The 17,614-nt window shown below is 37.3% G+C and overlaps 1 protein-coding gene across 1 annotated transcript in view; it reads left to right on the forward strand.

The window, feature by feature from the left end:
• The window catches only part of LOC133238361 (phospholipid-transporting ATPase ABCA3-like), a 219,104-nt gene that overhangs the window by 180,257 nt on the left and 21,233 nt on the right, over positions 1-17,614 (forward strand). Inside the window, exons 24-26 of the mRNA XM_061401372.1 lie at positions 12,076-12,263; positions 14,372-14,497; positions 14,749-14,943. Of these exons, the coding sequence (XP_061257356.1) occupies positions 12,076-12,263; positions 14,372-14,497; positions 14,749-14,943 (509 nt within the window). The remainder of the gene's footprint in view (positions 1-12,075; positions 12,264-14,371; positions 14,498-14,748; positions 14,944-17,614) is intronic.

The raw sequence follows: 17,614 nt of genomic DNA on the forward strand, positions 1-17,614 counted from the left end.
AGTATTCTTTATTGTTGCTGAATAGTATTCCATTGCATTGATATACCACATTTATTTATCTGTTCATTAGTTGATGGATATTTGTTTCAACATAAGTTGTTAATGGTGTCTTTTGAAGCTTGAAAGTTTTAAATGTTGATGGAATCCAGTTTATCAACATTTTCTTCTATCAATGGTGTTTTTTTATATCATATTTTAAAAGTCTGCCTAAACCAGGGTCAAGAAGATTTTCTCCATGCCTTCTACATGACTATGTCTATATTCAGGTTACAATGTGATTTTTCCCAGGACAGTTTGTCAAAAAGGATATCATTTCCCCATCAAATTAACACTTTTACTAAAAATGAATTCACCTGAGTTATTTCTGGAGTATAAATTCTGTTCCCTTGATTGGTTTTCTATCCTATACCAGTACCACACTATTCTGGTTACTTTTGCATTTTAGTAAGTTTTAAATTGAGAAATATAGTCCTCCACCCTTGGTCTGTTCTAAATTTAACCATTTATTTTGTCTGCATTGAGTCTTAGTTGTGGCATGTGGGATCTTCTGTTGCAGCGTGCAGGGTCTTTGTTGTGGAGCACAGGCTTCTCTCTAGTTGAGGCACGTAGGCTTAGTTGCTCCATGGCAGGTGGGATCTTAGTTCCCCAACCATGATCAAACCCATGTCCCTTGCTTTGGAAGGTGGACTCAACCACTAGACCACCAGGGAAGTCCCCATCCTTGACCTTTTTAACACTGTTTTGGCTCTTGTGGATCCTATGGGTTTCTCTACAAATTTTTGGTATTGGCATGTCATTTACTGGGGGAAAAAAGACTCCTGAAATTTGAATAGATATTGCATTGATACTACTAATCAATCTGGGAAAATGAGTCATCTTAAAAATATTGAGCTGTACAATCCATGAAAAGGAAAGACTGTCTGTTTATTTAGATCTTTCATTTCCCTCAGCAATGTTGTATAGCTTTCAGTTTACAGATCTTACATTTCTCTGCTAAATTTATTTCTAAGATGTTTTTGCTACTATTGAAAATGAGATATGTTAATTTTCTTCTGTTCATTGCTAAGGTATAGAAATCCAGTGACTCTTTGTATATTATATACCATGAACTTATATGATTTTTTGATCTTCTATCCTATGAACTTAACTCATTTATTCATTCCAATAGTTTTTATGTGGATTTCTTAAGATTTTCTATTTTCAATATTATGTTGTTTGTGAATACTCTTCTTTTCAAAATCAAGATTTCTTTTTTTCTTAAACATTTTTTTAAATTTAATTTTATTTTTTAACTTTAAAATATTGTATTGGCTTTGCCATATATCAACATGAATCCTCCCCATCCTGAACCCTCCTCCCTCCTCCCTCCCCGTAACATCCCTCTGGGTTGTCCCAGTGCACCAGCCCCAAGCATCCAGTATCGTGCATCAAACCTGGACTGGCAACTCATTTCATATATGATATTATACACGTTTCAGATGGCTAACAAACACATGAAAAGATGCTCAACATCACTCATTTTCAGAGAAATGCAAATCAAAAGCACTATGAGGTACAATTTCATGCCAGTCAGAATGGCTGCGATCCAAAAGTCTACAAGCAATAAATGCTGGAGAGGGTGTGGAGAAAAGGGAACCCTCTTACACTGTTGGTGGGAATGCAAACTAGTACAGCCACTATGGAGAACAGTGTGGAGATTCCTTAAAAAACTGGAAATAGAACTGCCTTATGACCCAGCAATCCCACTGCTGGGCATACACACTGAGGAAACCAGAATTGAAAGAGACACGTGTACCCCAATGTTCATCGCAGCACTGTTTATAATAGCCAGGACATGGAAGCAACCTGGATGTCCATCAGCAGATGAATGGATAAGAAAGCTGTGGTACATATACACAATGGAGTATTACTCAGCCATTAAAAAGAATACATTTGAATCAGTTCTAATGAGGTGGATGAAACTGGAGCCTATTATACGGAGTGAAGTAAGCCAGAAAGAAAAACACCAATACAGTATACTAACACATATATATAGAATTTAGAAAGATGGTAACAATAACCCTGTATCAGTTCAGTTCAGTCACTCAGTCATGTCCGACTCTTTGCGACCCCATGAACTGTAGCACACCAGGCCTCCCTGTCCATCACCTACTCCTGGAGTTCACCCAAACTCACGTCCATTGAGTCAGTGATGCCATCCAGCCATCCCATCCTCTGTCGTCCCCTTCTTCTCCTGCTCCCAATCCCTCCCAGCATCAGAGTCTTTTCCAATGAGTCAACTCTTCTCATGAGGTGGCCAAAATACTGGAGTTTCAGCTTTAGCATCGTTCCTTCCAAAGAAATCCCAGAGCTGACCTCCTTCAGAATGGACTGGTTGGATCTCCTTGCAGTCCAAGGGACTCTCAAGAGTCTTCTCCAACACCACAGTTCAAAAGCATCAATTCTTCCTCACTCAGCCTTCTTCACAGTCCAACTCTCACATCCATACATGACCACAGGAAAAACCATAGCCTTGACTAGACGAACCTTTGTTGGCAAAGTAATGTCTCTGCTTTTGAATATGCTATCTAGGTTGGTCTTAACTTTCCTTCCAAGGAGTAAGCGTCTTTTAATTTCATGGCTGCAGTCACCATCTGCAGTGATTTTGGAGCCCCAAAAAATAAAGTCTGACACTGTTTCCACTGTTTCCCCATCTATTTCCCATGAAGTGATGGGACCAGATGCCATGATCTTCGTTTTCTGAATGTTGAGCTTTAAGCCAACTTTTTCACTCTCCACCTCACTTTCATCAAGAGGCTTTTGAGTTCCTCTTCACTTTCTGCTATAAGGGTGGTGTCATCTGCATATCTGAGGTTATTGATATTTCTCCCGGCAATCTTGATTCCAGTTTGTGTTTCTTCCAGTCCAGCATTTCTCATGATGTACTCTGCATAGAAGTTAAATAAGCAGGGTGACAATATACAGCCTTAACGTTACTCCTTTTCCTATTTGGAACCAGTCTGCTGTTCCATGTCCAGTTCTAACTGTTGCTTCCTGACCTGCATACAAATTTCTCAAGAGGCAGATCAGGTAGTCTGGTATTTCCATCTCTTTCAGAATTTTCCACAGTTGATTGTGATCCACACAGTCAAAGGCTTTGGCATAGTCAATAAAGCAGAAATAGATGTTTTTCTGAAACTCTCTTGCTTTTTCGATGATCCAGCAGATGTTGGCAATTTGATCTCTGGTTCCTCTGCCTTTTCTAAAACCAGCTTGAACATTAGGAAGTTCACAGTTCACATATTGCTGAAGCCTGGCTTGGAGAATTTTGAGCATTACTTTACTAGCGTGTGAGATGAGTGCAATTGTGGGGTAGTTTGAGCATTCTTTGGCATTGCCTTTCTTTGGGATTGGAATGAAAACTGACCTTTTCCAGTCCTGTGGCCACTGCTGAGTTTTCCAAATTTGCTGGCATATTGAGTGCAGCACTTTCACAGCATCATCTTTCAGGATTTGGAATAGCTCAACTGGAATTCCATCACCTCCACTAGCTTTGTTCGTAGTTATGCTTTCTAAGGCCCACTTGACTTCACATTTCAGGATGTCTGGCTCTAGGTGAGTGATCACACCATCGTGATTATCTGGGTCGTGAAGATCTTTTTTGTACAGTTCTGTGTATTCTTGCCACCTCTTCTTAATATCTTCTGCTTCTGTTAGGTCCATACAATTTCTGTCCTTTATCGAGCCCATCTTTGCATGAAATGTTCCCTTGGTATCTCTAATTTTCTTGAAGAGATCCCTAGTCTTTCCCATTCTGTTGTTTTCCTCTATTTCTTTGCATTGATCGCTGAAGAAGGCTTTCTTATCTCTTCTTGCTATTCTTTGGAACTCTGCATTCAGATGCTTATATCTTTCCTTTTCTCCTTTGCTTTTTGCTTCTCTTCTTTTCACAGCTATTTGTAAGGCCTCCCCAGACAGCCATTTTGCTTTTTTGCATAACCCTGTATACGAGACAGCAAAAGAGACACTGATGTATAGAACAGTCTTTTTTTCTTAAACATTTTTATTTCATTTCACTGACTAGAATTTCCAGTACTGTACTGAATAGTAGCCATGGCAGTAAACACCTTTGCTTGTTCCCAGGCTTAAGAGAAAGGTATTCAGTTACTCTCCCTTAAATATGATTTTTAGCTATGAGTGTTTTTATGGTTCCTCTTTATTGGTTTGAGGAAGTTCCATTCTATTCCAAGTTCATTGACAATTTTGGTAATGAATGAGATTAAATTCTTTTTCTGTGCCTTTGAGATCATGTGGGGATTTTGTCATTTATTCTTTTACTATGGTGTATTAAGTTTATTTTCTGATGTTAAACTATACTGGTTAAGAGGAGTCATGTTAATCTGATTTTTATTTCTTTGCAGATAGCCTCTTTATTACTCTAAAAACTTCTGTCTTCCAAAAATTGTTATCCTTAGTGTTGTGAAATTTTTCCATGAGCTGTCTAGACTTAGATTTTTCTCCTCTGTATTCTGTTTATCATTTTATAGCAATTTCAACCCAAAGGCTCTTGTCTTCATTTAGTGGCAGGAAAATATCTATAATTTCACTTATTATCACTTTTCCTGATCCCTTCTGTATTCTCTTTCTTGAACTCTTACTCTATGACTGCTGTACTTCCTACACTTGTCTATAGAAGAAGATAGACAAGGCCCCTGGTTTCATGGAATTTATAATGTTAGTTGTGGCAAGTGGGAAAAAATTTTGAAAGTAAGTAAATAGACACAATAGTTACAGTTTGAAGTAAGACAGTAAGAGAAATAAATGAGGTAATTAGTAACTTACATCACTTCAGATAGAATACTTACGGAGGTCATTACTGCAGAGTGTGATTAGATGACTAAAAGAATGAGATTGATCTAACCAGTGAAGAATGAGAGGAATAATATTTCACATAGATGGAAGACCAAGAGAAAAGCCTCAAATCAGGGAAGGATCTTATATATTTAAAGAATAGAATGGAGGCTTGTTTGGAGCATACGAGTCCTAAGTCACTTCAGTTCTGTCCAACTCTTTGCGACCTCATGGACTGTAGCTTGGGGTCCTATGTCCATAGGATTCTCCAGGTAAGAATACTGTAGTGGGTTGATATAGATATATATCAAGATATATATATACACATATATATATAATTAAGTTATTTATATGTAATTTAATATTTTGGTTTAAGGTTTAAGTTTTCTACTTGTTAATTTCAGATATTCTGTTTATAATTTGCTTTTGCTTTACTTAGTCTTATTGCATATGGTCACAGTATTTGGCATTTAACTATACTGGAGCTATTTATTAAGGTTTTCTTTATGACCATAAACATGGTGATCTCATTATTGTTGTTCATTAAGTCACTAAGTCCTGTCTGACTCTTTTATGATCCCATAGACTGTAGCCCTCCACACTCCTCTGTCCATGGTGTTAACCCAGGTAAGAATAATGGAGTGAGTTGCCATTTCCTTCTGCAGGGGATCTTCCTGATCCAGGGACTGAACCTGTGTTTCTTGCTTTAGCAATCAGATTCTTTACCACTGAGCCACCAAGGAAGCCCTCGTTGTAATTGGTGTTGTTGATCTCTCACTAATTTACTATTATGTTTATATAAAAGCAGTATAGTAAGAGGATGGCCTGGAGTCATATGGCCTGAGTTGAATCCTGGCTCTGCAACTTCTTGGCTCTACACCTCAGTAATTTCACTGTTGACCATGATGCTTGAATATTTGTTATGTTCCTTTTTTAGGTTAGAGTGCTATGTATGAGGCATTTTATTTTAAATATGTTTTTTGACCATATGAGATCACCATGTGGCTTTGGCCATTAGTGTATCGATGTGGTGGTGGTGGTGGTGGTGGTGGTGATTTAGTGGCTAAGTCATGTCCAACTCTTGCGACCCCATGAACTGTAGCCCGCCAGGCTCCTCTGTCTATGGGATTCTCCAGGCAAGAATACTGGAGTGGGTTGCCATTTCCTTCTCCAGGGGATCTTCCCAACCTAGGAATCAAACCTGGGTCTTCTGCATCACATGCAGATTCTTAACCGACTAAGCTTTGAGGGAAGCCATACAACTATATTAAGATATTTTTAAAATATTAAACACTTTGCATTCCTTAAATAAACACAATTGTCTGTGTATCTATCTATTCCATTTGTTAATATTTCATATGAGTTTTTTAATCTTTATTTTACAAAATTAAAAACATAAATAATATTTACAAGCATCTTAAGTACCAGCTTATAATACTTGACAGTTTTTAATCATTTCAAATTGAGTTTTCCATAAGCTTTTATTTTTTTCCATAAGTTTTAAAAATGCAAGGTTATTCATCACTGAAGTAGATGAATAGTCCTATGAGTTTTTTAATCCATGTTTATGAGAAAGATTGACCTGCTATTTTGTTTTTTCATACTGCGCATGTTTGCACTGTATATAGAGTTTATACTAGTAACAGATAGTGAACTGTGGAGTATTTTCTAGTTTTTTTATTCAGCAGACTAGCTTATGTAAAACATCTCTTTACTCAATATTTAGTAAAATTTACTTTTAAAACAAGACTTGATATTTTCTTGATAGGTGCCTTCTCAGGTATTGGTTTAATTCCTTAAGATTTGAAATGTAAATATTTGTAACATAATGACTTATAAGACATATAGAGATAGAAGTAAATGGACAATTAGATTAAAAGGGAGCCCTCAAATATGCCAAGGCATATATGGAATTTTGATGTATAAAGGAGATGGCATCATATATTATTGGGCAAAAATACACCATTTAATAAATGCTAGTAAGTGTATCGGAGAAGGCAATGGCACCCCACTCCACTACTCTTGCCTGGAAAATCCCATGGACGGAGGAGCCTGGTAGGCTGCAGTCCATGGGGTCGCTAAGAGTCGGATACCACCAAGCGACTTCACTTTCACTTTTCACTTTTCACTTTCATACATTGGAGAAGGAAATGGCAACCCACTCCAGTGTTCTTGCCTGGAGAATCCCAGGGACAGGGGAGCCTGGTGGGCTGCCGTCTGTGGGGTCGCACAGAGTCGGACACGACTGAAGTGACTTAGCAGCAGCAGCAGCAGCAGTAAGTGTATTTCCAGAAAAGCGAAAAACAGGTGGATCCATATTCTGTACAGTTCAGTTCAGTGCAGTAGCTCAGTCATGTCCAACTCTTTACGACCCCATGGTTTGCAGCACACCAGGCTTCGCTTACTCAAACTTATATCCATCAAGTTGGTGATACCATCCAACCAACTCATCCTCCATTATCCTCCTGCCTTCAATCTTTCCCAGCCTCAGGGTCTTTTCCAATGAGTCGGTTCATTGCATTAGGTGGCCAAAGTATCGGAGTTTCAGCTTCAGCATCAGTCCTTCTGATGAATATTCAGGACTGATTTCCTTCAGGATTGACTGGTTGGATCTCCTTGCAGTCCAAGGGTTTTCTCCAACACCACAGTTCAAAAGCATCAATTCTTCGGCGCTCAGCTTTCTTTATAGTCCAACTCTCACATCCATACATGACCACTGGAAAAACCATAGCTTTGACTAGACGGAACTTTGTTGGCAAAGTAATGTGTCTGCTTTTTAATATGCTCTCTAGGTTTATCACAGCTTTTCTTCCAAGGAGCAATCGTCTTTTAATTTCATGGCTGCAGTCACCATCTGCAGTGATTTTGAGCCCAACAAAATAAAGTCTGACACTGTTTCCACTGTTTCCCCATCTATGTGCCATGAAATGATGGGACCAAATGCCATGATCTTAGATTTTTGAATGTTGAGTCTTAAGCCAACTTTTTCACTCTCCTCTTTCACTTTCAACAAGAGGCTCTTTAGTTCTTCACTTTCTGCCACAGGGATGGTGTCATCTGCGTATCTGAGATTATTGATATTTCTCCCAGCAATCTTGATTCCAGCTTCTGTTTCATCCAGCCCAACATTTCTCATGATGTACTCTGAATATAAGTTACACAAGTAGGGTGACAATATACAGCCTTGACATACTCCTTTCCCAATTTGGAACCAATCTGTTGTTCCATGTCCAGTTCTAACTGTTGCTTCTTGACCTACATACTGGTTTCTCGGGAGGCAGGTAAGGTGGTCTGGTATTCCAATCTCTTTAAGAATTTTCCAGAGTTTCTTGTGATCCACACAGTCAAGGGCTTTGGCGTAGTCAATAAAGCAGAAGTAGATATTTTTCTGGAACTCACTTGCTTTTTCGATGATCCAATGGATGTTGGCAATTTGATCTCTGGTTCCTCTGCCTTTTCTAAATCCAACTTGAACATCTGGAAGTTCACAGTTCATGAACTGTTGAAGCCTGTACAGACACACACACAAAAAATCTAAGTGGAAATAGAGAGGGTAAAGTTCAAGAATTTTATAAGAAAATATGTTAAAATAGTTTTATGACATCAAGTACAAAATAAGAAAATTAGTACAAAAATCCCTGAATTATAAAGAAAGGATTTATAAATTTGACTACATTAAAATTTAAAACTGTTAATTTAAAGGCATTCTAAAGAAATAAAAGCCTCAGAAGCAAATATATTTGTTAACACACATATAAATAACACATATATAATGAACAAAGCATTACTATCTGGAATAAGAATGATAAATTAAGACAAATTATGCTATCTAGAATAAAATGGGAGAATAAAGACATGAAGAAGAATTTCACAGAAATAAAAAAAGAATAAAATATGGTCCAAAAATGGCCTATATGGAGTTATCATAAACATCATTAGTGATCAAAGAACTACGAACTTGGACCACAATGAACTATCACTAAACAAAAATTTTAAACTCTGAGGTCGAGAAGCATTACAATGTAGAGAAATGGAAATAAATACGCACATATTGTGAGTGAAAATAATTTACTGCTTTGAAAAATGTGTTAGCACTAACCAAGCTTGACATGCCAATTACCAATATTTTTACTCCAAGATGGAAAACCTTAATAAATGTTTTCTTCAGCAATATCTGTAATTTCAAAAAGAAATGGAAATAGCTTATGTCTATTAACAGCAGAATGTAATGATAAATTAAGGCTTTTCTCCCTACATAATGGAGTATCATAGAGGAGTGGAAAGGTATGAACTTCAGCTGCAAACAACAATATGAATAAATCTTAGAAACACAATGAATATTTTTAAACCTTGCTGTGATGACTACAAACAACATGATGCTATTTTTATAAACCTCATAAACAGACTATTACCAACAACATAATATTTATAGAAATGCATGTCTATCAGCAGATGAATGGATAAGAAAGCTATGGTACATATACACAATGGAGTATTACTCAGCCATTAAAAAGAATACATTTGAATCAGTTCTAATGAGATGGATGAAACTGGAGCCTATTATACAGAGTGAAGTAAGCCAGAAGGAAAAACACCAATGCAGTATACTAACGCATATATATGGAATTTAGAAAGATGGTAACGATAACCCTGTATACGAGACAGCAAAAGAGACACTGATGTATAGAACAGTCTTATGGACTCTGTGGGAGAGGGAGAGGGTGGGAAGATTTGGGAGAATGGCATTGAAACATGTAAAATATCATGTATGAAACGAGATGCCAGTCCAGGTTCAATGCACGATACTGGATGCTTGGGGCTGGTGCACTGGGACGACCCAGAGGGATGGTATGGGGAGGGAGGAGGGAGGAGGGTTCAGGATGGGGAACACATGTATACCTGTGGTGGATTCATTTTGATATTTGGCAAAACTAATACAATTATGTAAAGTTTAAAAATAAAATAAAATTAATTAAAAAAAAAGAAAGAAATGCATGTCTCTGGAAAATTTCCAAAGAAATAAGACAATTATATCTGGAATATAGATAGTAGGGGTAAAATCAAGGAGAACATAGTTAGAAGGAAGCTATTAATAATGTTTTGGTTACTTTGTTAAGTGGGAGGTTCCTGAGAGCTCATTTTATGTTACATTTTTAAATAATTTTCAAGTATGAACACTGAGATAAAGTAATATTTGAAATTCTTTATATATATGGCATGAACTACTTAAAACTCTACAGATAAAATACTAGAATATTTAGAAACTTTAGCTAGATTGCTGAATTAAAACCAAAAATCAGTATATAAAAATAACTTGAAACTGAAAGTGACAGAGTAGGTATCTCCAAGGATCTGTCCCTCCCTTGAAACAAAGATTAAGGTGTCAGAATCAATTCTCTGGAACTCTGAAATTTAACCAAAAACTTACAAAAAGCAGGGAAGTAGAAAATGAAGAAAGAAGCTGCTCAATTTTGCCAAAAAAGCAATGTAGAGTTTTAACTTACCTGCTTACCTTCCCATTTTCCAGCCAAGCAGCAGTAACTGTGATGATAGTAATCTGCATTCCTGGTGCGTTTTCTTACACCAGAAGGGGCAAAGAACAATTCCTGTTCTCAAAGAATTGTGGTTATGTTTTTAGATCCGTCTGACAATGACCCAGTGGATCAGTTCAGGAGGTGCACTGTTTAGCTCTTCTTGGAACTTTCTGAGGGCTGGAGCAACCTCCTGGGCAGCGTTGTCAAAAACATTTAAAGGGATATGCTAACCACAGCCACCTAGGGCAAGTGACAAGAAACGGAAAGCAAGTGGCAAGAAAGAAAAGCCTAAGAAGTTAAGAGGCTGGGGAAAGTGACTTGAATGTGAGGGGATTAATCAATTACAAAAACTCCCATTTGCAATGGATAATTCAGAGTGCCACATGCAGATTCAAGGCTGAAACCTGATAAGACTTTATGAATAAACTCTCTGATCTTTACGCCCTGCATAAGCAAGATGTGTGAACTAAATAAAAATTGTACATGGACTGGTTAACCATTTTGAGAGCCCCAACTCACAGCTAATCTAAAATGGATAGGAAAAGTTTGGTTTATGTGTGTGTGCGTTTTGCTCCAAACATTTCAGGATATTTCCATCAAATCGCAGCTAATAGCTAAGTTAGCAGAACAGAAACTCCAGTGATCAAAAATAACAAAATACAGCCTTTACAAAAACAGTTTACAAAAGTTACTAAACAAATAAGTCGGTTCGGTTCAGTCGCTCAGTCGTGTCCGACTCTGCGACCCCATGAATCGCAACAGGCCAGGCCTTCCTGTCCATCACCAACTCCCGGAGTTCACTCAGACTCACGTCCATCAAGTCAGTGATGCCATCCAGCCATCTCATCCTCTGTCATCCCCTTCTCCTCCTGCCCCCAATCCCTCCCAGCATCAGAGTCTTTTCCAGTGAGTCAACTACAACCCACAAAAATCAAAAACAACAGAATTATTGGCAATTAAATAAAACAAACAAAATAAAGGTATTTATGGTATGTTTAGCTATTATTGTAGGTCATGTCTACTGTCCTTAAAGTCCTTCAAAGTGAGAAGATATTTTCTTCTATAAGTGGGAAAAGAGTATTGGTGGCAACACTTGTGAGGAAGAAAAGAACAAAGTTTAGACGTAAATAGGTAATAATTGATATTTCCTGATTTTACTACACAGAAAATTAGCTAACACAAACATCTAAATTCTAGATATGCAAATAGGAGGCATCTTTGAGATGTGAAGATAATACAATCACTCTTTTTTTAATAAGAATTGCATTTTCTGTGCCAGTATGCAAAAACACTAATTTTGTTGTAATAAAATACACATAACATAAAGTTTACATTTTAAAGTATACATTTCAGTGGTACTGAGTACATTCATAATGTACAATCATCATCACCATCTAGATCCATGATAATTCTGTTTACAAAGACTCAGCTTTTGAAACTCACTCAGTATGTAGTAATGTTGTTGCCTATCAAAACCAGTTTAAAAAAAAAAAGAAAAAAAGCATTTGCAGGGGAACTGTTATAATAATCATAAATATCAGCGAAGATTAAATAAGAAAGACAAAATGTTAAGACAATTGCTTATTTTTCATATCTATACTTCTCTAACTCTAACTTAACATTCATTTTCTCCTATATTTCTTAATATTTGGTGTCATTCTAGACTTTGTATAAGTTTTTAAAGTAAGGCTATCTCTTTTATCACCCTTAGTTAAGAAGAACAATGTCTACAGCTTTGGAGAACATGGGATTGCAAACTTTTTGATTTCATCAGCTGCCTTGGGCTTAATTTTTCTGCTTTTGCTTTTTTGTCTGGAAAGTACATTCTGGAACCTGAAAAACTTTGTCTTTCATAAAATTGTATTTAATGTCTATAAGATATTTATGAACGGCAAGAAGGTGAGTAACTAATGCAGACTCTAGATACAACTCAAAGAAAGCTCAGCATTAGGTCAGAATGTATAAATTAACATATTCCTACCTTTATTACTTAATAAAGAAGATATCATTCAATTATACCAAGATCTAACTGGGACTAATTTGAATCACAGGTCTTTCATCTTAGTTTGAATTTTCAATTCTGAATTTTGAATCCTCTGCCTACAAGAAAATAATCCATAATAATGAACTGACTATGATAGAAAGTGCTGCCTTGTGCCTGTAGTTTTTGAGGTGTATTTGGTTGTAATTATAGAATTGACTTCTTTAAAGCTGTATAGAATTATAGAATTTCATGGTCTCTACCAGTCAGGATTTTTTCCTATTGCCTAGGATTAAACATATAAATATTGTGTTGAGATTTTTTTTTCCTTCCCTTTCTTAGTTTCAAACTTTAACATTCTTAGGCTGAGATGGGTCTCTACCAGTCAGATTATTAACTATTGCTTTACATAGGTCTCATAGTTCACACAATCTCAGAGTTTTGCCTTGGGATTTTTTTATTTTAACTGTTCATTCATTCAGTAATTGAACTCTCACTGATCTACACTAGAATAGAACCAAAGGTAAATAAATAAATATTTTTTAAAAAAGAATATATGAAAGAAATTAACAAAGAGGGTTTATTCCATGAATTAGTTTAATATTTGAAAATGAATCCGTGTTACAATATTGATCACCTCAAGAAGAAACGGAGAAGGCAATGGCAACCCACTTCAGTACCCTTGCCTGGAAAATCCCATGGATGGAGGAGCCCGGTAGGCTGCAATCCATGGGGTCGCTAAGAGTCGGACATGACTGAGCAACTTCACTTTCACTTTTCACTTTCATGCACTGGAGAAGGAAATGGCAACCCACTCCAGTGTTCTTGCCTGGAGAATCCCAGGGACAGGGGAGCCTGGTGGGCTGCTGTCTATGGGTCGCACAGAGTTGTGTTTATATGTAAAGCCTACAATAAACATAAAGGGAAGGACTAAATGTTTTCCCTCTAAGATTGAAAACTGGGCAAGAATATTCACTCTTACCACTTGCATTCTATCAATTTTGCGATTGGAAAAGAAAAGAGCAGCTCTCTTCTCACTCTTTTGATTAGCATGTTTACTGAATTAGCATGTGAGCTGAATATATCCTCCTGCTCCATTCCTCAACCATTACCATTAAATGAGTACTTGAATTAAACATGAGCAGTTCAAAACAACAAAATTTTGCTCAAGCAGTAACAAATTAGTATTCACAAAACACACCATGTTGTTTCATTCTCACACAACTTTCATTAAGCTCCCACTGTTGATGGCAACCTTTCTTCCATCCCCACCCTACCTTCATTCTCTCAATATATTTTTGTTTATTCTCCAATATATTTTCTCTTTATTCTCTCAATATATTTTTGTTAAACTCAGCTCAAACTTCACCAATAAGGGGCCCTAATCAAAAAAAGGAGCTCATTCTTCTCTCTTAAACCTAATGCTCTCTTGAATATATTTTGGATGTAACAAATCACACTAGGTAATAAGTAAGTATCATTGTTGCTTTTGTTCACCACAAAATGTCCAGGTCACTAGCAAGACTCATACTTGTAAGACAATTTGTTCATGACTACAATTTAAAAAATAAGCAAGTTATGGGAATTCCCTGGCAGTCTAGTGGTTAAACTCCAGGCTTTCACTGAAGGGAGCATGGGTTCAGTCCCTAGTTGGAGAACTAAGATCCTGCATGCCACATGCCCAAGAAAAAAGAAAAAAATAAGCAAGTCAGGAATACATTTGTGCATAAGAGTTCAGGAAGTCGGTGCTGTGCTTAGTCACTCAGTCGTGTACAACTCTTTGTGACCCTGTGGACTGTAGCTCGCCAGGTCCTTTGTCCATGGCGATTCTCCAGGCAAAAAGACTGGAGTGGGTTGCCATGCCCTCCTCAGAAAATTGGTAGAGAAGCTCATTAATAGAAATTACGCAAATATTTTGTGACATCTTTGAAATTACTCCCTCAGGTCAACTTTCAAAAAGCCACCCAGTTTAAGCCAAAATGTCTAACATTTATTCAAATCTGTGATCTTTGTCTTGAAAATATAGGCTACAGATTCCATCCACCTAATCAAGGAATATGGGGATAAAGATGTAATAAATGAAAGAAAGAGAGTCCAGAAACTGTTACCTAGGTTGATGGCTGTCCCTTTGCTTTTCAACGAACTTACAAAGGTAAAGTCATTCAATGTCCAACCTTGCACTAAGATTTAGCCCACCTTCCCTGCCACAAATTTGTTGGTAGTATTACTAATTCTTTGGAGTTCTATGGGATCTATGTACATTCTGGTAAAATAGAGGACTGAAAGGGGAAAGGCTCTTCTGAAACTGTCCATACGTAACAGTCCACAGGGTCTGAGGTTATGGTTATGGTTGACCCATTATCACTCCTTCAGTACATTGTGGTTCTCTTTTAATTTTCTCAGACTTACTACAAGTGTCCAGTTGTAAAGGCTGTGAGAAATATCTCCCTTTTAGTCCCAAAGTATGAGTGCTTTGGATTACTTGGATTAAATGGAGCCGGAAAAACCACTACATTCAAAATGTTGACTGGAGAAGAGATCACAACCTCTGGAGTTGTGTTAATTGATGGCATTAACATCACTGAAAATATCAGAAAGGTATTTCTAGACCTAATCACTGAGTTCGAGTCCTAAGGTAACCGGAGAAATGGGTGGAGGGCATGGAAAAAAGCATTGAGATATATATATATATATATATATATATAAGAATGTATATATATACATTCTTTTCTCAAATGTAACAGACTGCAGGGACAGTAATAGTCATGATAACATCTTGAGTTTGGGAAAAGGCAAATACTCTTTCTGGCTGAAAAAAATCTGATTACCTGTAAATGGATCAAATGAAAAACAGGAAGAATGGTTATTTCACATAACCTGCTCTTACATAATTGGAGTTTGATATAAAACAATGATTTTTAAAAGGGATTATGAAAGATACTGGAGAAGACAATGGCACCCCACTCCAGTACTCTTGCCTAGAAAATCCCGTGGACGGAGGAGCCTGGTAGGCTGCAGTCCATGGGGTCGCTAGGAGTCGGACACAACTGAGCGACTTCACTTTCACTTTTCACTTTCATGCATTGGAGGAGGAAATGGCAACCCACTCCAGTGTTCTTGACTGGAGAATCCCAGGGACGGGGGAGCCTGGTGGGCTGCCGTCTCTGGGGTAGCACAGAGTCGGACACGACTGAAGCGACTTAGCAGCAGTAGCAGCAGCATGAAAGATACTGAGAAAGTAAAATTTGTCAAGGTTTGGGCTCCATTTGAATGTGGGTTGTAAGAAAAGAAATATCTTGAGCCAATGAATGAGTGAAAGTTCCATTTTTCCAGATAGTAAAGACAAGAGATGAGTATATTTGGAGAAGAATATGTTGAATGTTAGATGTTTATGACACATTTAAATGGGAAAATATCCAATAGACAGTTGGAATCTATGATAGTGAATTGATATGGAGATATAAATCTCTCAGAATTCATCAAAGTACAAGTGAAATTTAAACTGTGAGAGTAAGTGAGACAGTCTATTTGGAGTATGTATAATAATGAGGAGAAAGATATGGGCTGAATCCTGAGGATCAACAACATTTCTAAGACATGGAGTGAGAGAGAGAATAATTGGAGAAAAAGTTGAGGAAGATTAGTGAGTTAGGAAGAAAATCAGGATAAATATTTTTTAATTGGGATATAGTCGCTTTACAATGTAGTGTTAGTTTCTGCTGTACAACAAAGTGAATCAGCTATATGCATACATGTATTCCATCCCCTTAGACCTCTCTCCAACCCGTCCCACCCATCTAGGTCATCACAGAACATGGAGCTGAGCTCCCTGTGCTACAGAGCAGATTCCCGATAGTTATTTATTTAACACATGATAGTGTATATATTTCAATCCTAATTTCCCAGTTCATTCCACTCTCCTCCCCCTACTCTGTGAATGTCTGGTTCTAGATAAATGACAGCATCATCATGGTTATCTGGGTCATTAAGACCTTTTTTGTATAGTCCTTCTGTGTATTCTTGCCACCTCTTCTTAATCTCTTCTGCTTCTATTAGTTCCTTACTGTTTCTGTCCTTTATCGAGCCCATCTTTGCATGAAATGTTCCCTTAGTATCTCTAATTTTCTTGAAGAGATCACTAGTCTTTCCCATTCTATTGTTTTCCTCTATTTCTTTGCATTGTTCACTTAAGAAGGCTTTCTTGACTCTCCTTGCTATTCTTTGGCACTCTGCATTCAGATGCACATATGTTTCCTTTTCTCCTTTGCCTTTTGCTTCTCTTCTTTTCACAGATTTTTCTAAGGCATCCTCAGCCAACCATTGTGTCTTCTTGCATTTCTTTTTCTTAGAGATGGTTTTGGTTAACACCTCCTATACAATATTATAAACCTCCGTCCATAGTTCTTTAGGCACTCTGTTTATCAGATCTAATCCCTTGAATGTTTTTGTCACTTCCACAGTGTAATCATAAGAGATTTGATTTATGTCATACCTGAATGACCTAGTGGTTTTCCCTACTTTCTTCAACGTAAGCCTGAATTTTGCAATAAAGAGCTCATTGTCTTAGATCATAGTCAGCTTCCGGTCTTGTTATGGCTGACCATAGAAAACTTCTCCATCATCCATGGCAAAGAATATAATCAATCTGATTTTTGTATTGGCCATCTGATGTCCATGTGTAGAGTCATCTCTTATGTAGTTGTAAGTGGGTATTTTCTATGATGAGGGTGTTCTCTTGGCAAAACTCTCTAGCCTTTGCCCTGCTTCATTTTGTACTCCAAGGCCAAACTTGCCTGTTACTCCAGGGGTCTCTTGACTTCCTATTTTTGCATTCCAGTCCCCTATGATGAAAAGGACATCTTTTTGCTGTTAGTTCTAGAAGGTCTTGTAGATCTTCATAGAACTGTTCAAGTTCAACTTCTTTGATATTAGTGGTGGGGCATAGACTTGGATTACTGTGGTGTTGAATGGTTTGCCTTGGAAATTAACCAAGATCATTCTGTCCTTTTTTGAGACTGCACCCAAACACTGTGTTTTGGATTCTTTTGTTGACTATGAGGGCTACTCCATTTCTTCTAAAGGATTCTTGCCTACAGTAGTAGATATAATGGTCATCTGAATTAAATTCACCCATTCCCATCCATTTTAGTTCACTGATTTCTAAAATGTCAGTGTTCACACTTGCCATCTCTGGCTTGACCACATCCAATTTACTTTCATTCATGGACCTAATATTCCAGGCTTCTATGCAATACTGTTCTTTACAGCA

Source organism: Bos javanicus, chromosome 25, assembly GCF_032452875.1.
Source record: "Bos javanicus breed banteng chromosome 25, ARS-OSU_banteng_1.0, whole genome shotgun sequence".
Taxonomy (NCBI): Eukaryota; Metazoa; Chordata; class Mammalia; order Artiodactyla; family Bovidae; genus Bos; species Bos javanicus.